This window comes from Papio anubis, chromosome 1 (assembly GCF_008728515.1).
Source record: "Papio anubis isolate 15944 chromosome 1, Panubis1.0, whole genome shotgun sequence".
In the NCBI taxonomy this organism is placed as follows: domain Eukaryota; kingdom Metazoa; phylum Chordata; class Mammalia; order Primates; family Cercopithecidae; genus Papio; species Papio anubis.
The window spans coordinates 11,431,871-11,453,909 of record NC_044976.1 but is presented as its reverse complement, the minus strand read 5'-3'; the positions used below and the strand labels follow the sequence as shown (position 1 = coordinate 11,453,909).

The 22,039-nt window shown below is 51.3% G+C and overlaps 1 protein-coding gene and 1 pseudogene across 6 annotated transcripts in view; both read left to right on the top strand.

Moving 5' to 3' along the window:
• Nucleotides 1-20,973, top strand: part of DHRS3 (dehydrogenase/reductase 3) — a 54,018-nt gene extending 33,045 nt beyond the window's left edge. For 4 of the 6 annotated variants that reach the window (XM_017957315.3, XM_003891131.5, XM_017957309.3 and 1 more), the window contains exons 2-6: nucleotides 7,902-8,045; nucleotides 9,164-9,283; nucleotides 9,619-9,857; nucleotides 16,014-16,139; nucleotides 20,458-20,973. In XM_017957315.3, coding sequence (XP_017812804.1) covers nucleotides 7,962-8,045; nucleotides 9,164-9,283; nucleotides 9,619-9,857; nucleotides 16,014-16,139; nucleotides 20,458-20,542 — 654 coding nt within the window. In that variant the 5' untranslated portion in view covers nucleotides 7,902-7,961 and the 3' untranslated portion in view covers nucleotides 20,543-20,973. Of the gene's footprint in view, nucleotides 1-1,540; nucleotides 1,861-7,901; nucleotides 8,046-9,163; nucleotides 9,284-9,618; nucleotides 9,858-16,013; nucleotides 16,140-20,457 lie in introns of those variants that run through there. The other 2 variants (XM_017957312.3, XM_021936138.2) reach the window with 2 other exon arrangements.
• LOC116272430 lies at nucleotides 18,803-18,904 on the top strand (annotated as a pseudogene).
• Nucleotides 20,974-22,039: the final 1,066 nt, after the last annotated feature.

The following is a 22,039-nucleotide window of genomic DNA, read 5'->3' as shown; positions in this document are numbered from 1 at the left end:
ATGGAGAAGGTAAACATACCCACCACAAGGGATTGTGAGGATTAAAGAAGAAAACATATCCATGTACTCAGCACCGTGTCTGACCCATGGCAACTGCTCAACAGATTTGGCCATTGTATAGTGGTGGCGCTGTTGTTGTTGTGAGGAGGCTGGAAAGAGCAGCCAGGGGGGCTTCAGGACTGAGGGAGCATTCAAGCAGGGTTTTGCAGGTTGAATAGGAGTCCATAAGTAGCCTTGGCATTAGAAACAGAGAAAAACAGCCCGGGCAGGGCACCAGGTAGGGACACAGGAGAACTCTGAATTTGAGAGATTTAGTCCCTGTCCTCTAAGTGACAGGATATAGACCCCCAATGGCCATGACAGCACATGCAGGGCCAAAAGCACTGTGTAATGAGCGAGTGGAAACTGGGAGCTGTGGATCCCCTGGCAGGCTCCCTCCCTCAGTCACTCAACAATGGGAAGAGAGATGTGAATAGACAGTCACTTCACAATGGATGAGGGCCCCTGAAGGGCACTGCTCAGGGGCTGGGGGACAAGGGGTTGGACCCACAGGATTGAGTGAAGTTACCTGTGTGTTAAGAATCTATTTGGGGAATGATCCATGGGGAAGCTTTTACTCCACCCTCTGTTGTTTTTTGTTTTGGTTTGGGTTTTGGTTTTTGTTTTTTTTGAGACCGGGTCTCTCTCTGTCATCCAGGCTGGAGTGCAGTGGCGCAATCTTGGCTCGCTGCAGCCTCCGTCCCCTGGACTCAAGTGATACTCCCACCTCAGCCTCCAGAGCCACCACACCCAGCCCCACCTTCTATTTTTAAGATCATAAATAACAATACTTGTTCTTTAGAGATATTTTTTGCTTATACAAATATAAAGAAGCAAACGACAGTCAGCTGTGATCCTGCCCGAGACACCCATCTCTGTGTAGCCTGTTGACTTCCATTGACCTGGTGGCTTACTCCTGTAATCTCAGCACTTTGGGAGGCCAAGGTAGGAGAATCGCTTGAGCCCCAGGAGTTTGAGACCAGCCTGGGAAGCATGGCAAAACCCCATCTCTACAAAAAATATAAAAATTAGCCGGGAGTAGTTGCTTGCACCTCTGATCCCAGCTACTTGGGAGGCTGAGGTGCATCTCACCAGGAATGGAGGCTGCAGTGAGTCAGCGATTTCAGCACTGCACTCCGGGTCTTCTCCTTTTGGGCCTGTCTCAAAAAAAAAGAAGTTTAGAGTTGAGATTATCTTATTCAAATAGTGCTGTACCCCTTTTGTCCCAACATTAGACTTCTGAGTGTTTTTTTTTTGAGACAGCCTCCTTTGCTCTGTCACCAGGCTGATCTCAGTGGCGCACCCCGCCTCACTGCAAGCTCTGCCTCCCTGCCTCACCACTCCTCCTGCCTCAGCCTCCCAGTAGCTGGAACTATGCTCTGCCCCCACGCCTCGCAAATTTTTTTGTATTTTTAGTAGAGATGGGGTTTCACCATGGTCTCGATCTGAACTTGTGATCCGCCCGCCTCGGCCTCCCAAAGTGCTGGGAGTACAGGCATGAGCCACTGCACCCGGCTGACTCCTGAGCATCTTTCCATGTCGTGACACTTATCATTTTAAAGTCTGCAGAAGAGGGTGTATCAGAGGCAGTGCTATGATTTTCTCAGCTTTTCCTCCCATGGGAAATACCAACAGAGAGTGGGTACTAAGCAGTTACTGGGTGCCAGCTTCTGCCAGCTTAATCCCCACAGGACCCCTTGAAGAGAGGAGATGTGCTTCTTACAGGACAGTGAGTGGTGGTGCGATCCCCACAGCCTTTGGAGCCAGACATGACCTTGGTTCAAATCCCAGCTCCATTATTCAGTTGCTGTGTGACCTCAGGCAAGTTGCTTAGCCTCTCTGAACTACAATTTCCTTAGCTTTAAAATGGGTATGATATGGCTACCTTTGTCAATTCCCCGATGCAAATGAGGTTTTCTTGTTTATTCTTTATCCCACTTACTGTCATTTGTGACTGACTGTTTTCTGATTCCTTCTCTGTCTTCCCCCACTGGAATGTGGGTTTCTTGAAGCAGGATCACATCTGCTTCATTCTCTGTTGGATCACCACCCCAGCCCATAGCCGGCTCTCCGTGTGGTCCTGGATGGACGGGGCTGTTGTGGACATTGGAGGAGACAAAGCAGGAGAAGGCCGGCTGGGTGGGGGTGAATGTGGGGCATGGGGATGCATATGAGAAGAGTGGAATCCTCAAAGCTCAGACAACCCCAGTGTCTGGGGGCTTAGGGGTGCCTCTGCAAAGGTCTGAGGCTTTGGGTTCAAATCCTGTTTCACAGCGGGTGGCATGGGGTGAGTTACTTAACTCCTTTGTGCCACGGTTTTCTCCACTGTGACCACGGATAATGACAGTCTTCAGTGCAGAGGGCCGCTGAGGAGTCTGTCCGGCTATAGCTGTCGTGAGAGCTGCTCTGGGCGAGGGCAGGACAGCCCGGCACCCCAGAGGACAGAGGTCTTTCTCCCCTTCCCACCTCCCGCTACCAGTCACTAGGAGGGAGAAGGGGACAGAAGCTCGTCATTTGCCCCAGAGGGGAGGGAAGAGGAGGGGAGGCCAGGAGGTGTGGAGCCACCCTTATTCTATAAACCCTACTTAAGAGTGAATTCCAGGCCTCTGGCCTTCCCAGCTGCTGCCCGTCCCGAGTTCACTAAGAGGCAGCTGCATTGGTTCCAAGGGCGCAGAAATCAGTCCCCTCTGCAGGCTCCCACCCCACACACCCTCAGACGCCCGCCTCCGCCCGCCCAGTCCTCACACTCATGCTGGCCCTGAGCGGGACCCTTGTCCTGTCAGCTGCGCGGGTCACCTCCAGGGAACCCTGGCAGGAGCCACCTGGGCGCGCCTGCAGAGCGGTGTCTGCCAGTTACCTGGTCAGTGACGCAGATTCCCCAGAAGGGTCAGGGTAGGAAGCTGGAGGGGGAAGAGGAGCCAGGAAGGGACAGTGGCCAGGGCAGCTCCACAGCACCTACCAGGGAAAGGGGCCCATTCCCCCCACTCACGCTCAGGCGCCAGCCCAGCACTTCAGAGACGCTCCCATTTCCTAAGATGGAAGCAGTCTAGCCTCCGCCTCAAGTGCCCAGCATCCACCAAGGACCTGAGGAAACACAACAGCACATGGCTACACACACACACACGCACATTACACACACTCGTACACAGACACACAGACACACACACATGCACTCACACAGACATACACAGAGAGACACACACAGACACAGAGACACACACAGAGGTACACAGACACACACTCGCACACAGACACACACACACATGCACTCACACAGACATACATACTCACACAGACACACACTCGCACACAGACACACCGCACAGAGACACACACAGTCACACACAGAAACACACACACTCACAGAGAGACACACAGACACAAGGAGACACAGAGACACACAGAGACACGCACAGAGACACACACATTCGCACACAGACACACATGCACTCACACAGAGAGACACGCACACTCGCACACACACACAGAGAGACACACAAAGACACACAGAGACATATACACAGACACATACACTCACACAGAGAAACACCCGCAGACACACACTCACAGAGACACACACAGAGACACACAGACACACACTCGCACACAGACACATACACTCACACAGAGAGACACACACAGACACACAGAGACACACACTCAGACACAGAGACACACACACACACTCGCACACAGACACATACACTCACACAGAGAGACACACACAGACACACTCACAGAGACACACACAGACACACACAGAAACATACACTCAGACACCCACAGACACACATTCACTGAGACACAGAGACACACACACTCCCGCACATAGAGACACGCAGACACATACATTCACACAGAGAGACACCCACAGACATACACACACACACTCACAGAGACACACTCAGACACACAGAGACACAGACACACACACTCAGACGCACACAGACACACACAGACACACACACACACACTCATACAGAGAGACACCCACAGACACACAGAGAGACACACAGACACACTCACAGATACACTCCTAGAGGCCCACACAGACACAGACACACACAGAGACATACTACAGAAACCCACTTACAAAAACACACAGAGCCTGGCTCAGCGATGCTCAGCAGGGCATGCGCACAGCAGCCAGAGCCTCACCTCCGTCTGAGACCGAAGCCTTGCCCCGTGAAAGCTGCTCCTCACCCAAGGCCCAGCCAGGACGGTGCTGATGCTCTGGGGCACCCAGGTTTCCCTGACTCTTGGCCCAGGTGGACTTGACTGGAAGGTTCTGGGGCCCTAAATGGCTTAGCCAAGGGGATGGGTGGTCTCTCCTCTTAGAGACGTTAAACCACCTCCCTTCCCCGTCCACCTGTGTGCCTGAACTGTCATTCATTCATTCATTCAACAAACATAATGTGCTATGCCGGGCACTGGGATGTGAACGGGATAGAATTGGGGCCCAGGGGGTGGGGCTGAGGAGGCAGAAAGGCAAACCTATCATGTTGCCAGGGAAAGGTGAGGCCGGTTCCCCAGCCCACCTGGAGCGCCCTCAACAGACTCTTAAAAGGAAACAGCCAAGTCTTAGGGCCCTGCCTTGGGGGCTTCCTGACCCACAGAAGACAGTGGGACACAGCCTTCTTTCCTTCTCCCTCAGCCCTGCTCCACCTCCTCTCCAGGGTGGTCTTCCAGCCCGGCTGACAGCGCTGGGTTGACCACTTGTCTCCACGGACATCTGAACCCTATACCCTCCCACAAGACCCCAGCTTTAAGCTTTCCTCTCTGTCAACTTGCCCAGCAATTCTTAGGGCCCCCAGAGGCACCTCTCCCTGCCTCAGCCAGACCCCAGGGGACTGTGCAAGCCCCATGGTCCTGTTACATGTATGAGCCAGAGGTAGGATGTGGTTAGGCAGGGACCAGAACAGAATAGAAACCAAGGATTACCTCCCACTCAGGCTGACATACTCAGAAACCAGATGGATGGATGGGTGCAGTGGGGCTGGTGGGTGGGATGATGAATGGATACCGAACGGAGCTGGGCAGGCGGAGCAAACGGACGGATGGACGCGAACGGATGGACGAAGCGGGGCAGGTGACAGACGGTCGGACAGATTTATAGGTGCAGATGGGATGGATGGGGTGGGGTGGATGGGTGGATGGATGGATGGATGGATGGATGGATGGATGGATGGATGGATGGAGTGGCGTGAGTGAGTGCATGGATGGATGCAGTAGGGTAGGCGAGTGGGTGGATGGATGGATGGATGGATGGATGGATGGATGGAGTGGTAGGTGGATGGAATGGAATGGAGGTGGATGGTAGATGGAGCGGGGGATGGATGGATGGATGGATGGAGGGGTGGTGGATGGTGGACAATGGTGGATGGAAGATGAGATGGATGGAGGGACGGACGGACGGACGGACGGATGGATGGACGGATGGATGGAGTGGGGTGGTGGATGGGTGGACAAAAGGTGGATGGGAGATGGATGGATGGATGGATGGATGGATGGATGGAATGGATGGAATGGAATGGATGGATGGAGTGGACAGATGGAATGGATGGATGGAGTGGATGGTGGATGGATGGATGGACAATGGATGGATCTGGATGGAGGGATGGATGGATGGATGGATGGATGGATGGAGGGGTGGATGGATGGAATGGAATGGATGGATGGATGGACAGGAAGGGATGGATGGATGGAATGGACGGATGGATGGATGGATGGATGGATGGATGGATGGATGGACCGGTGAATGGGAAAGTGGACAGATGGACAGATAGATGAATGGGTGGCCGAGAAGAAAGGGATGATAAGGAGGCAGTGTTCCGATGACAGTGGCTGCAAGGCGAGGGGGGTGGAGGAGGCCTACACCAAATTGCCTTCCTGGAGCAAATGCTTGTCTTTTTTCTTTCCCGTGAACTGAACCTCCCAGCTTCTCCTGGAGGAACACATTCTGTTTTTAGCTCAACAGACAAGAAAATGCCCCTTGGAGCCTGTTTAATTGTAGTCCATCTGCCTTTGAAGGACTTATATGGTCATGGATAGGAACTGATGGTACCCACTTGTTAAGCCCTTCCTATATTTCAAGACCTTAATTAAAATAAAGTGGCTAGACTAAGTGGGGTTTTCGAACTGGGTTTTAGAGAACACTTGTTTTTTTTGTAAAATATTTTGAAAGCTTTTAAAACTCTAATTTAAAAAATCGATTCCTTTGGAGACCACTGGAATTTCTGAGAGCCGCCAGCTGGGCCTGTTTTGTGCCCTCTCTGCTTAAGTGACAATTCTGAGATTTCAAGGTGAGCAGCGGATAAATGGTTACCATTGGCAACTCCTTATCAATGCGACTTTTCTCTATACCATGTAACAAAGCAAAATAGAGAAGTCAGCTGGATCTGGGTCTGATGGGATTGGAGCTTCCATCTGTAACCCCCAGTATGAAGCATTTGCCTTCCCAAAGCAGCCATTTTGTTCTCATTAGCAGCCTTTAGAGGAAGGAAATATTATGGAGTCAGGTGTATCATTTATTCCTTTTCTTGATTTCACACACTGGGGTTTCCATGTTGGATTTTTTTTTTTAAGGGGGAATTTCATTGATAGTCTTCAATAAAAGAGAAAAGAAAAGAAACAAGAATAGAAACCCACCGGACGAATTCCCAAGAACCCTTTCGGCTCTTCCTGTCTCTGCTTCTGTCGTCTGGGTGGTGTTCAGCCCCCTGGCTTCCTCCCTCTGTGCTGGTGAAACTGGTTCTTAGTTAGGGCTCTTGGTCCCCCTGTCATCCGACTCCAGGCCCTTTTACCAACAGAGGCCTCACTGGCCCCAGTGACACGTCGTGGGGAGGTGTGTCGTCCTCCGTTAGGTCAACGTTAAGAATTAGCCAGGCTTCCCTTCTGAGCCTTTTATGAGCTGGCCATTCATAAATTTGCCCAAACCCTCAGTGGTCCTGCCAAGGTCACCTTCTGGCGTAATGAGTCCATGTTTATTACCTGCCGGGTGAGGCCATGCTTCCTTCTCAGTGGCAGCCTTGTCACTGCCCTTCCAGGACTTCCTTAGGGGAGTGACTGCAGCTAGATGGGAGGCTTGGCTTAGCTCCTGTGAACCTTGAGGCTGGAATGGTCCTGTCTGTACTACCAGCTGGTGTTAATAATCCTGGCTCTAGACCTAATTGGTGAAGCCAGCTGATTCCTAATGGAGAGCATTCTGGAACATTGTGCACAAAGAGCTCTGCTATTGCCTCTACATTTGCAGGAAATGAACTGGGCTGGTAGGAGGCGGCCTGCTGAAAGTAATATACAAGAAAAACTTCCTAAATACACATTAATAGACTAATCAGAAGTGGGCTCAGAAACTACTGGTTCACTTAAGAGTAGACCATATGCCTTTAAAAAGTTATATTGTTGGCTGGGGGCAGTGGCTCGCACATGTAATTTCTAGCACTTGAGAGGCCGAGGTGGGAGGATTGCTCGAACCCAGGAGTTCAAGGCCAGCCTGGGCAACATAAGAACACCCTTACTCTACAAAATTTTTTTAAAAAAATTAGCCAGGTATGGTAGCATGCACCTGTGGTCCCAGCCACTCCGGAGGCTGAGGTGGGAGGATCTCTTGAGCCCAGAAGTTTGAGGTTGCTGTGAGATATGATCGCACTACTGTGCTCTAGCCTGAGAACAAGATCCTGCCTCAGAAAAAGCCAAAAGTTATATTATTAATCTATGTTGTAGTCTTTATCTTTGGGTGGAACCAGGGAGGCCAGTCGTTTCAAGACAAATCACTTTAAATACTGAATTTCTGGTGGCAATTTTTGCATCCCTGTGGCTTGCTTAATGACCATTTGTTCTGCGTTGTTATTCTCTTCTTCCAGATTGTTCTCTGGGGCCGGACTGAGAAATGCCTGAAGGAGACGACGGAGGAGATCCGGCAGATGGGCACTGAGTGCCATTACTTCATCTGCGATGTGGGCAACCGGGAGGAGGTGTACCAGACGGCCAAGGCTGTCCGAGAGAAGGTCTGTAGCCTGGGAGGGTCTGTTCCTAACACAGCTGACCACAGGCTAATTCCGGGCAAAGAGAACATTCTCATGTGGCCTGGAAGAGAGCTCTGCTTATGGCAGAATGGCTTTGTCCAGGGCACCTTTGGGCGCTCTCCCATGAAGCTGGCCCTAGTTACATAGACAGGGATTAGGGTTGATTACGTAACAGGCGTAATCATCTGTTGTTCCCTTGGAAATGTAGACCGTGTGGGTTTCTCTCCAGGACTGTGGCGAATGTCCCATTGGCCTCTGGGAAAATCCTTCTCCTGACTCCAGTCATCTGTTTGGACTAAATATATCAGTGAACTCCAAGAGAGGGAAACCCACCCTGAGTGTTTGGCACATGGTAATGTTAACTGTTTTTATGTAACAGTAACCTCATTTATTATAAATATGCTATGTGCCAGGTACAGTGTGTGCCGTAAATTATTTCTCCTCCTCAGAACAGTCCTGGTGTGGCATTAGCCCCATCTCACAAATCAAGACTGGTGCTCAGAGAGGCAGTTCCCTTCCCCAGGCCCTGTGGCTGGTGGTGGTGGGCCAGGTGGCTGCTGGGCCTCTGTATATGCAGGATAACTGGAACTGGGCTGGCAGGAAGTAGCCTGCAGGAAGGAATATCTAAGAAAAACTGGTAAATAACACATCGATTGATCATAAATGGACTCAGAAATTACTCGTTCACTTACGAGTAGGCCATATCCCTTTTAAAAAGTATACTGGGCCGGGTGCGGTGGCTCACACCTGTATTCCCAGCATTTTGGGAAACTGTGGCAGATGGATCACTTGAGGTCAGAAGATCAAGACTAGCCTGGCCAACATGGTGAAATCCCATCTCTACTAAAAATATAAAAATTAGCCAGGCACGGTGGCAGGAGCCTGTAATCCCGGCTATTTGGGAGGCAGAGGCAGGAGAATTGCTTGAACCCAGGAGGCAGAGTTGGCAGTGAGCCGAGATGGCGCCACTGCACTCCAGCCTGGACAACAGAGTGAGACTCCACCTCAAAAACAAATAAGCAAACAAACAAACAAAAAACGTATATTGTTGGCCCTGGGCTGGCTGCCCTCATGGCCCCGTGGCCCCCTCTTGCCTGCAGGTGGGTGACATCACCATCCTGGTGAACAATGCCGCCGTGGTCCACGGGAAGAGCCTAATGGACAGTGACGACGATGCCCTCCTCAAGTCCCAACACATCAACACCCTGGGCCAGTTCTGGGTAAGGGCTGTCCCAGGCCAGAGCCAGCCCCCGGTGTGCAGGGAGCCCAGGCAGGATGGAGGGGAGGGGATGCTTGCCAGGGCTTGGGCTCAGGCCAGCAGGGATGTCCACGAACAAGGTGGCCAGACAAGACGAATGACCGGCTCCAGGACGCATCAGACTTTGTGAAATACGCTCACTGTCCCGGGGCCAGGAGCCCTCAGCCCTCTCCCTCGCGGGAAAGCTCGGGTACTAGAGCATCGTGTGTGTCCAGGGTGGGCTGTTCTCCCCAAAAGAAAGGTGGAGGGGTTGTCAGAGCTGCGGCTGCTCCACCCTGACACTCCATCCGCCCTCAGACCACCAAGGCCTTCCTGCCGCGTATGCTGGAGCTGCAGAACGGCCACATCGTGTGCCTCAACTCCGTGCTGGCACTGTCTGCCATCCCCGGTGCCATCGACTACTGCACATCCAAAGCGTCAGCCTTCGCCTTCATGGAGAGCCTGACCCTGGGGCTGCTGGACTGTCCGGGAGTCAGCGCCACCACAGTGCTGCCCTTCCACACCAGCACCGAGATGTTCCAGGGCATGAGAGTCAGGTCAGTGAGCAGGGGACCCACCTCCCCAAGCCATGTTCAGTCAGCCGACTGCAGAAAGAGCTCTGATATAAAAATCAGGCTAGGGCCGGGCGCGGTGGCTCACGCCTATAATCCCAGCACTTTGGGAGGCCGAGGCGGGTGGATCATGATGTCAGAAGATCGAGACCATCCTGGCTAACACGGTGAAACCCCATCTCTACTAAAAATGCAAAAAATTAGCCGGGCGTGGTGGCAGGCACCTGTGGTCCCAGCTACTTGGGAGGCTGAGGCAGGAGAATGGCGTGAACCCGGGAGGCGGAGCTTGCAGTGAGCTGAGATCACGCCACTGCACTCCAGCCTGGGTGACTGAGCGAGACTCCGTCTCAAAAAAAAGGAAATCAGGCTAGGCATGGTGGCTCATACCTATAATCCTATTACTTTGGGAGGCCAAGGCAGGCGGATCGCTTAAACCCAGCAGTTTGAGACCAGCCCGGGAAACATGGAGAAACCCTGTGTCTACAAAAAAGAAAAAATTAGCTGAGCATGGTGGTGCACACCCAGCTATTCGGGAGGCTGAGGTGGGAGGATCGATTGCTTGAGCCCAGGAAGTTGAGGCTGCAAGTGAGCTGTGATTGTGCGACTGCACTCCAGCCTGGGAGACAGAGTGAGACCCTGTCTCAAACCAAAAAGTCACCAAGGAGCCTCTCCCCTCTGCTTGATGCTGTCTTACCTGGTTCTCGGTCTGCAAGGCAGTGATGCCACAATGGGGAGGGTCCTGCTGCCTGGTTCAGGGAGCTTGTATGAAACTACCAGAGCTACAGGCATGCAGCGGGATGTGCCCAAAGGTCAAAAGAGGGAGACGCACCTCCACAGCCATCGTGCGGGGCGAAGGGAGCTGGAGACGTAGGGTGCATTCCACCTGGTTCCACCTGTGTGAAGTTCCAAAACAGGCGAAACTGGGTTGGGGTGATGGAAGTCAGACCTGTGGCTGCCCCTGGAGGGCTGGGGGTATAACCTGGGAGGGAGGCCGAGGGAACTGTCAAGACTTTCAGAAATGTTCTCTCTTCTTGATCTCAGCAGTCATTAAATACGTGAAAGTTAATCAAACTGTCTGCTTAAGATTTATACCTTGTGTTGTATGCAAATTACAGCTCAATTTATTTGTCTGTTTATTTATTTATTTTTTGAGACGGAGTCTCGGTCTCTCGCCCAGGCTGGAGTGCAGTGGCGCGATCTCGGCTCACTGCAACCTGCACCTCCTGGGTTCAAGTGATTCTCCTGCCTCAGCCTCCCGAGTAGCTAGGATTACGGGCGTGCGCTCGCACCCAGCTAATTGTTGTATTTTTAATAGAGACGGGTTTCATTGTGTTGGCCAGGCTGGTCTCAAACTCCCGACCTCAGGTGATCCGTCCGCCTCGGCCTCCCAAAGTGCTGGGATGACAGGCGTGAGCCACCATGCCTGGTCATAGCTCAATTTAAAATAAGCAATAGGGAGGTCCCATCACTCCTCCTCCAGACCAGTTAAGTCAAGGGGAACGGGGGCCACTGGTCTAGAGCTCATGCCACCTGGGGTGGTGACTCCCTCATAGCTGTGATGCACTCTGTGACATTGGGTCCCATTAGTTACTGCTCTGGCTGATCTGTAAGATGGGGTGACATGAATGTCTCCGTCATAAGTTCTGCGGTGAGGACAAAATGGAATCTGGCAGGGAACACCGTATGTGGTACATTTTAAGTACCCAACAAACGGCGCTTTAATGATGTGCAGTCATGTAGGGGCATGAGGTCATCGATGAATGAAAACCGGGAATTACTCAAATACCATTCTCCCTGGTTTTTTGCAATCCGGCGTACAGTGCTTCACCTTCTGAATTACACACTTCAGCTGCTTCCAAAAAATGAGGATGACATCGAAGGGTCAGGATGAGAATATTCAGTGAGACCGTTTAGTGTAGTGCATGCCACGTGGGAGTCACTCATTCCACCTTATAGTTACTATTAATAGGGCCAGTGCGGTGTTGGTTGTCGAGAATCCAAAGTACCGGGCTTGGTGGCTCATGACTGTGATCCCAGCACTTTGGGAGGCTGAGGCAGGAGGATTGCTTGAGCCCAGGGAATTAGAAATAATACATGTAACACATCTAGTGCAAAGCCCAGATACTAGATGCTCAATAAGGAGCTGCTGCTTTTATTATTTTTACTAACAATAAACATCTTCATAAATGCATGTTATTAATTTTCCTAGCAGACTACCTGGTTTGCATGCAAATTGTCATCAATTCTGAATTTTGAGGAGTCTAGACTAATGGCTACTGATGTTTCCTGTTGGTTTTTTCCCCCCCATGGGTTTTGGTTTGGTTTCTTTTCATCTGAGTATACAGAAGGTGTTCAATAAATGTGTAGTGCATCAGTGGCAGTCTGCAGTGGTTTTTTTTTTGCTTTTTTTTTTTTGAGACAGAGTCTTGCTCCGTTGCCCAGGCTGGAGTGCAGTGGCGTGATCTGGGCTCACTGCAAGCTCCGCCTCCCAGGTTCACGCCATTCACCTGCCTCAGCCTCCCAAGTAGTTGGGACTACAGGCGCCCGCCACCACGCCCGGCTAATTTTTTGTATTTTTAGTAGAGACAGTGTTTCACCATGTTAGCCACGATGGTCTCGATCTCCTGACTTCGTGATTCGTCCGCCTCGGCCTCCCAAAGTGCTGGGATTACAGGCGTGAGCCACCACACCCAGCCGGCAGTCTGCAGTTCTAACTGGGTGTCCTGAGCACAGGAGCAAGCAGGACATTGCAGACATCAAGTTTGTGTGTCTATTTCACCTTCTAGTATAGTTTCCTTTCTATCACTTCAAGAAGGAAATTCAAGGTTTTCCTGCCACATTTTTTCAGAGTGTGAACCCAAACTGCTTGGGGTCAAATCCCAGCTCTGTGTGACCTTGGCCAAGTTACTTGACTTTTCTCTGCTTCAGTTTCCTTACCTCTAAAAAGGGATTCATAATAATAGTATCCCCAGCTGGGCACGGTGGCTCACGCCTGTAATCCCAGCACTTTGGGAGACCAAAGCGGGCAGGTCACCTGAGGTCAGGAGTTCAAGACCAGCCTGGCCAACATGGTGAAACCCTGTCTCTACTAAAAATACAAAAATTAGCCAGGCATGGTGGTGGGTGCCTGTAATCCCAGCTACTCAGGAGGCTGAGGCAGGAGAATCACTTGAACCTGGGAGGTGGAGGTTGCAGTGAGCCAAGATTGCGCCATTGCACTCCAGCCTGGGTGACAGAGCAAGACTCCGTCTCAAAAATGAATAACAATAATACTAATAATAGTATTCCCTTTTCCTGGGTTAGATGAGCTCCCGTGCGTGAATCATCTGGCCATGCCTGGGAAGTAGCGAGCACTAGGTGAATCTTAGCGATCTATGGTTGTGCAGGGAAGCCCCAAGGGCTGGGCCAGAAGAGTAGTACAAGGAAGATGGGCACCAACTCCCATTTCCTAAAAGAATAACAAACGGATGAAGCATTGGTTTCCTCCTACAACCATGCTTAGCAGCTTCCCAGGGTTAAATGGGTCAAATGTGAAGACATGTTTAGGACAAAATGGATGATTTTCCCAGCAGGACTGGCCATGTCAGTGGATGTTGTTGTTTATAAATTGCTATTTATTGAGCCTCTTTTTTTCTTTTCTTTTCTTTTTTCTTTTTTTGAGATGAAGTCTTGCTCTGTCTCCCTGGCTGGAGTGCAGTGGTGTGATCTTGGCTCACTGCAACCTCCGCCTCCCAGGTTCAAGCAATTCTTGTGTCTCAGCCTCTTGAGTAGCTGGGATTACAGGTGCCTGCCTCCATGCCCGGCTAATTTTTGTATTTTTAGTAGAGACAGTGTTTCACCATGTTGCCCAGGCTGGTCTCGAACTCCTGGCCTCAAGTGATCCACCTGCCTCATCCTCCCAAAGTGCTGGGATTACATGCATGAGCCACCACGCCTGGCCAATTGAGCCTCTTTGATGTACCAGCCATAGAACCATCTGGAGCCACTAAACACTTTACAACTACCGCCGCATTTGGTCCTCACAGCAACCCTGCAAGAGAGCTTGTATTCCCATTTTACAGATGAGGGAACTGAGGCTCAGAGAAGCAGAGTTACCTGCTCAAGTCCACACAGCTTGGAACTGGCTAGCTGAGAATGCTTCTTCCGCGAATTTGCACTGCTTCCATGGGAGTTAAGAGCTGTGCCAGTTCCCCGTGTCCCCATTCCACCCACCGTGGAGAGGAAGGAGAAAATCCTGTGCACAGACGTGCTTGAGGCCTCTTCTGTCGACTTCCCTGGCAGGGGTATTACCAAGAAGGATTCCCCTCAAGCCCATGGACTTTGGTCTGTCCATCCTGCCTTCCCTTTCCCAAGAGACAGGACAGGCCACAGGTGGAAGCCAGAGAATCCAGACTGCCCACAACACCTGTAGGACTCCAGTATCAGGGAGCTGCCTCAACACGTTCATCTCTGCAGAACCGCAGAGACTGGCCCCTCTTGACCACAGGACTATGGGCCTCAGAATCACCATCATGGCCAAGCGTGGTAGCTGAGTTCACACCAGTAATCCCAGTGCTTTGGGAGGCTGAGGCAGGGGAATTACTTCAGCCCAGGAGTTGCCAGCCTGGGCAACATGGCAAAACCCCATCTCTACAAAAATATATAAAAATTATCTGGACATGGTGTGTGTACCTGGAGTCCCAGCTACTCGGGTGGCTGAGACAGGAGGATCACTTGAGCCCAGAGAGGTCGAGGCTGCAGTGAGCTGTGATCGCGTCACTGCACTCCACCCTGGGCAACAAAGTGAGACCCTGCACTCAAAAATAAAAAATAAAAAACGAATCACCATCATGTTGACGAAGGAATTACAGGGCAGGGGGTAAGATCCATGTGCCCTCTGAGGCCAAGCCCCTGCTGGGAGTCCAAGGGCTGCCTGTTGCTCAGGAATGACATCAAACCCAGGTGATTCATCACCCTTAATCTTCCTGGTGCCAGAGCGGATCACAAGCTCTTTGTGGGATTGGGGTCAGAGCCAGCAACATGAGCCCTGCACCTAAAGATCCAGCAGGGGCAGGAAGAGCAGTGAGCAAAGGTGATAGAGCATTGGCCTGGTTTGAATCCTTGACGCCCTACTGACTCAATAGAGCCTCAGTTTCCTTATCTGTAAATCGGGAGAATAATTTGTGCTTGAGTCTGGCAGTTAGGCAACATCATCATTGTTTGGGTCTAGGGTCAGATGCTTCTGAATAGTCATGTGAGGCCCCTGATGTTTGCTATGCAATCATTCATTCATTCATTTTGAGATCCCACGGAAAGCACCGTGCAAATGTTTGAATCAATGAATCAATGAATGAGTTAGTGAACCAGCAAGCTGAGCCGAAGCCATCGCTAGCTGAGCCCCTGCCTCCAGACAGAATGAGCAGGACACATTTGGGAAGCAGCAAGTTGTCCGCGTGTTCAGTCCTTCAAGTATTTACTGAGCTCCTGCTCTGTATCAGACGCTGCGCTAGGTGCGGGGGTTGCAGGGGAATAGGACCGACCAGGCCTCCACCCTCATGGAACTCAATAGTCTGATGGGGGAGACAGGCCACCGACAAGGAAACACCCCAACAAGCAAGGCCTTCCTAGGTGGGGTGAACGCAGTCAAGGAAATTAGCAGGGAACGAGATCAGAAGTTGCTTTGGGTGGACTGGCCTGAGATGTCTCCCAAAGGAGGAGCTGGGAGGAGAGAGCCAGGCCATCGAGAGAGCTGGCAAAAAGCCCTGATCTGAGAGTGTGATGTGACAAGAACAGAGATGGGCCTGTCCTGAAGGAGCAGAGTGTAGGGAAGAGGACTCAGAAGGACAGCTAGGGCCCGGATTGTGCAGGGCTGTGGAGAGGCCAAGCCCTAGGGCACTGGGAGCCCTTGGAGGACTTGGGAGAATGAGTCCCCGGTGGGTGGGCTAGAAGTCCTTGACTCAAGAAGAGACCCCTGTGTACCTGAAGGAGTGAGGGAATGTGGCACCTGGATGAGTGTGGGGTAGAGGGAGTACTCCAAGCAGGCCTCGAGTCTCTCAGACAGGAAAGGCCAAAGGGTGATCCAGACATGTCAGTCTCATAGAAGCTTCCAGCTAAGCACATGCCTCTCCAGGAGAAACCCACTGTGTCTCTTCCTGTGTTCAGGTTTCCCAACCTCTTTCCCCCACTGAAGCCGGAGACAGTGGCCCGGAGGACAGTGGAAGCTGTGCAGCTCAACCAGGCCCTCCTCCTCCTCCCATGGACGATGCATGCCCTCGTTATCTTAAAAAGGTATGGGGCTGGGAGAGAACACTCTGGGTCAGTATGTATGTGATCGATTAGTCATGTCTGCTGTGGGCATGAGCATGAGGAGTGGTGGCACATTTGCCGTTGATGTGCTGTACTTACCATGGGGCAGCAGTTCTCAAACTTGTTAGTCACAGGGCCCCTTAGAGTTTTAAAAAGTATGGAGGAACCCAAAGAGCTTTTGTTAATGTGAGTTGTAGCTATCACTATTTACTATATTAGAAATTAAAAGCCAGGGCTGGGCGCAGTGGCTCACGCCTGTAATCCCAGCACTTTGGGAGGCCAAGGCAGGTGGATCATGAGGTCAGGAGATAGAGACCATCCTGGCTAAAATGGTGAAACCCCATCTGTACTAAAAATACAAAAAGAAATTAACTGGGCATGGTGGCGGGCGCCTGTAGTCCCAGCTACTCGGAAGTCTCAGGCAGGAGAATGGTGTGAACCCGGGAGGCGGAGCTTGCAGTGAGCCGAGATCACGCCACTGCACTCCAGCCTGTGCGCCACTACACTCCAGCCTGGGCGACAGAGCTAGACTCCATCTCAAAAAAAAAAAAAGATACTAAAAGCCAGAAAAATGTTATAAGATGTATACATTTGTTTATAATATTTATTCATTTATAAATAGCCATAACGAACCCATTACATTAATATAAATATATTTTTATGACAACTAGTTATGTATTCTAAAACAAAATAAATGTAGTCAGGAGTGGCATTGTTTTACATCTTTGCAAATCTCTTTGTTTGGCTTAATTGAAGACAGTTGGATTCCAGTATGTGCATCTGATTTCAATTTGTTGTGATATCTTGTGTCACATAGCCTCTGGAAAATTCTACCATTCACTAAGAGAATGAAAGTGAAAAGACAAATAACATCTTAGTATTATTACAGAAACAATTTGGCCAGGCATGGTGGCTCACGCCTGTAATCCCAGCACTTTGGGAGGCCAAGGCAGGCAGATCACCTGAGGTTGGGAGTTCGAGACCAGCCTGAGCAACATGAAGAAACCCTGTCTGTACTAAAAATACAAAAAAATTAGCTGGGTGTGGTGGCGTGTGCTGTAATCCCAGCTACTTGGGTGGCTGAGGCAGGAAAATCGCTTGAACCCAGGAGGCGGAGGTTGCAGTGAGCTGAGATCGTGCCACTGCACTCCAACCTGGGCAACAAGAATGAAACTCCGTCTCAAAAAAAAAAGCAATTTGACCTCACAGACCCCTGAAGAGATCTCGGGTATCCCCAAGGGTTCCTGGACCTCACTTTGAGAATCACTGTTCTAGAGTCTATTGGACATAGCCCCTGCCCTCAGGAAGTTTACTGCTAGAGGGAACATGGGGATCTTGATGCCAAGGGCTTAGAATTCACAGAAGCGCCTTAGTACCAGTCAGGTGGGATGTAGCAGGGCAGACCACTTTGGGGAGGTAGGCTTTATAAAGGAGAGACTCCTCCAGAATTTGCCTGGCAGCCTAGTCCTATTCCCCTAGAACTTTCCAGACTTTGTGCCGCAAACCCTTCCCATCCCAGTCCCACACTCAGTTTTCTTGGGCCTCTTAGTACAGCAGGAGATCCTTGTCCCTGGAGCCACAGGTGACCATGAGCTCTTGGCTCCCCTGGGGCTCTGGCCCCCACATGACTGAACCCCTCTGACCTGGAAGGCCTTTTCAGGAACGGAAGCCCCCAAGTGCCAGGCTGGCCCCTGCTCTCATGCGACATGCACTCCCAGGAGAGCCAAATTCTGCCCTGGCTGCCGGGACATGGCGAGTCCCAGCTAAGAGGCTGCTCCAGCACACTCAGGGCACAGAAACCTCGAAACCGAGGGGCAAGCCCGATCAGCCCTCTCTTCCCCAAACTCAAAGCCCTTTCAGAGGCACAGGGAAGGGGGCACCCAGGGGCATCCAGTCCACGCGTCGGCCTCCCTCAGTCCATCCTGACCTCGGGTCTGAGATGCTCCTCGGCCGTCTCTAGGAGCCCCTAGTTGATCAGGGGCTCAGGTCCTCACTGAGGCCAGGCTGCCACCCTCCACCTCAGGGGAGCTTCTTAGAAGCCTTCCAGAGCTTTCTAGAGAAAAGTTGGTCTAGAAAACCTCAGCGCTCTCCACAGTAAGCCCTCAGCCTTATTTTCCAACCTTCCCCACAACTACTTTTCAACAGGAAGGAGGAGCCACCCACCTCCCCGTTCTCTGAACTGCATCCCTCCTCACCTTCCCCAGGAGAAAGCAAGGCTCAACTCTAATGCCACCACCCCCAGGAAGCCTTCCAGATTGCTCCAGCTAGAAGTGAACCTTTTTCATCTTGTACTTAGAGTGGGCCAGGACCCTTCGGTTTGAGTCACCAGACAGCCTGAGGGCCCTCTCCATGCCGGGCCCATGCAAGGGGGATCAGAGATAAAATACCCGCCATGAAGGCCCCCCAGGCTTGACAAGTAAACGGGCAAGGACTACACCAGCGCTGGGGAAGCACCGGGGCTCCTGGTTGCACGAGGAGAAGCCTGAGGGTGAGCCCAGGACGCTTCCCCGGAGGATGTGACACCCAAATCCAACCTGATTCCTCAGATCCACACAATCATCTCTGTGGAATCGAGGGCAGTTGGGATTGAAGAATCTCTGAGCTGCCTGTGGGCACCAGGATGCTAAGAGCTTGGTTTTGAAAGTGTGTGTGTATGAAGGGAGAGAAGGTCAGCACTCCCCTTGACAAGGAACACACACAGGTTAAGCCATTGTCACCTACTTAGTGGCATCTAACCACCATTTGTTTTTAATGGGTACAAAAAATAGACCGAATAAAAATAAGTCTTTGATAGCACAACAGGGTGACTATAGTTAATAGTAATTTACTTATACATTTAAAAATAACTAAAAAGGCCAGGTGCAGTGGTTCACGCCTAAAATCCCAGCACTTTGGGAGGCTGAGGTGGGCGAATCACCTGAGGTCAGGAGTTCAAAACCAGCCTGGCCAACATGACAAAACCCTGTCTCTACTAAAAATACAGAAATTAGGCAGGCATGGTGGCGCATGCCTGTAATTCCAGCTACTCGGGAGGCTGAGGCAGGAAAATCACTTGAACCCAGGAGGCAGAGGTTGCAGTGAGCCCAGATCATGCCACTGCACTCCAGCCTGCGCGACAGAGTGAGACTGTCTCAAAAATAAATAAATAAATAAATAAACAAACAAACATAAAAATAACTAAAAGTATAGTTGGATTATTTGTAACACAACAGATAAATGCTTGAGGTGATGGATACCCCATTTACATTGATGTAATTATATACATTTGCATGCCTGTGTCAAAGCATTTCATGTACCCCATAAATATTTATACCTACTGTGTACCCACAAAAATTAAAAATAAATAATGAACTCTGTTTCAGAATCTAGGAAAAAGATAAAAAATTTAAATTAAAAAAAAATTGCTCTTACCACCCACTCTCTGCCTTTTTAAAACATATATTTTAAAAAGAATTTGTGTGTTTGTGTGTGTGTGTGTGTGTGTGTGTGTGTGTGTGAGAGAGATAGAGTTTTACTCTTGTCGCCCAGGCTGGAGTGCAATGGCACGATCTCGGCTCACTGCAACCTCCGCCTCCCATGTCAAGCAATTCTCCTGCCTCAGTCTCCCGAGTAGCTGGGATTACAGGTGCCTACCACCATGCTCGGCTTTTTATATTTTTAGTAGAGATGGGGTTTTGCCATGTTGGCCAGGCTGTTCTCGAACTCCTGAGGTGATCCACCCACCTTGGCCTCCCAAATTACTGGGATTACAGGCGTGAGCTACGACGCCCGGCCTGGAAAGGATTTTTGAGACAGGGTCTGGCTCTGCCACCCAGGCTGGAATGCAGCAGTACAATCTCAGCTCACTTCAACCTCCGCCTCTTGGGTTCAAGACATCCTCCCACCTCAGCCTCCCCAGTAGCTAGGACTATAGGCACATGCCGCCATACCCAGCTAATTTTTGTATATTTTTGTAGAGACAGGGTTTCACCATGTTGCCCAGGCTGGTCTTGAATTCCTGGGCTCAAGCGATCTGCCCACCTCGGCCTCCCAAAGTGCTTGGATTACAGGCATGAGCCACCATGCCCAGGCTCCCACTGCCTTTTTAACAGCTGCTTATCCACTTACTTGAAAGCTCTTCCCCTGGGGAGGGTGGGGGTTTGGGGAGAAACTGGTGTGTGGCTTGGGGGGGTGGGGAGTACTTTTAGGGACCAGCCCTCTGCTGCCCCATCTCACATGGCCACCAGCGACCGAGCCCCTGGATCCTGCCCCGCTGACCATCGCTGACCATTGCTGTTTTCTTTCCTTCCTCCCACTCCAGCATACTCCCACAGGCTGCACTTGAGGAGATCCACAAATTCTCAGGAACCTACACCTGTATGAACACTTTCAAAGGGCGGACATAGAGACAGGACGAAGACATGCCTGAGGAGTCACGGAGTTCGGGGGCCACAGCACCTGGGCACACACCCGAGCGCCTGTCCGTTGATACGCTTCTGCTGGGTGAGCAGGACAGCTCCTGTCCCCAGCGAAGAATCTGGCTGCCCCTGGGCCAGTCCCAGGACCTTTGCACAGGACTGATGGGTGTAACTGACCCCCACGGGGAGGCAGGAAGCCAGCCAGTAGCCACCTTGACACTTTTGTACATTTCCAGTTCCATAGAGTTTATCGTTCAATTGCTTCTCAAGTCTCACCAGCCTCAGCAGTGTGCATAGACCATTTCCAGGAGGGTCTGTCCCCAGATGCTCTGCCTCCCGTTCCAAAACCCACTCATCCTCAGCTTGCGCAAACTGGTTGAACGGCAAGAATGAAAAATAAAGAGAGATGGCTTTTGTGAGTTCCTTTGTTCAAATCTTTGGTGGGCAGTTGGGAGGGAGCCAGTCCCAACCACTAAACTCCATCCTTTGAGAGATAATTGGTCTGTTCAAGGTCCCCAACTGCCAAGGGTGGAGAGAAGGGGGCCGAAATCAGGAGACAAAGTGTAGCCCAGGCCTACGGGCAGAGAGAGGTGCCCGGTTCCTTGCCCACTCCGCCAGGCCCCTCCCAGCGGCCATGGGTTGAGGCCGCTTTTTCTCCCTGGTGTGACCTGTATGAACCAGTCTGCAGACAGCTGGCCACAGCTGGAGATGCCCTCTGTCCTGCCATGGCACCACCAGCCCCCAGGCCATCAACTCAGGACAGCAAAACCAGTCTTTATGGAGCACCCACTGTCTACCCAGGGTGTGTGTGGTGCAGATAGGGGAATGTTGCTGAGAAGACTACCAGTACAAGAAGCCAATAATCTGGTTAGGAAAGGATCATAAGTCACCAGAAACGCAGTGACAACTCCTCACCATCAGGTCAGTGCTGAGGGGTGCTACAGACCGAGTCCCATTGATCACAGGGGCAGGGGGAGGTCTGGAGTGGCAGAAGAGATTGGCACAGGTTCCATCAATGGGGGCAAAGTCACGGCCAAAATGACCTAGTAGAGACGCCCCTGCTTCCCCCGGAGTGCACGCTTCCTGCTGCCACAAGCTTAGTAAACCTCACCTTGGACAGTGGGGAAGAGAGTGGGCCGTGTCGTTTCGTATGAAGTAGCCTCCATTCATACAGCTCTTGCAGGTGGATGCCAGGGTGGCAGGAGGGGAACAGGCAAGGTCCCTGGGAGGTGAAGGAGGTCACAGCCCTCTGACTCAACCCAGGAGCTTTCCCAAGAGTCACATAAAGTCTTAACCTACATGTAAACCTCAGGCTGAACCCTCCCAACTTAGAGAATATTAGACACAGCTCAGGTGATCATCAATCTGGTCTATGTGCAGAAATGCCAAGTCATAATTATAGCCATGCTTTTTTTCTTTTTTCTTTTTTTCAACATGGGATTTTGCTCTGTCTCCCAGGCTGGAGTGTGGAGTGGAGTGGAGTGG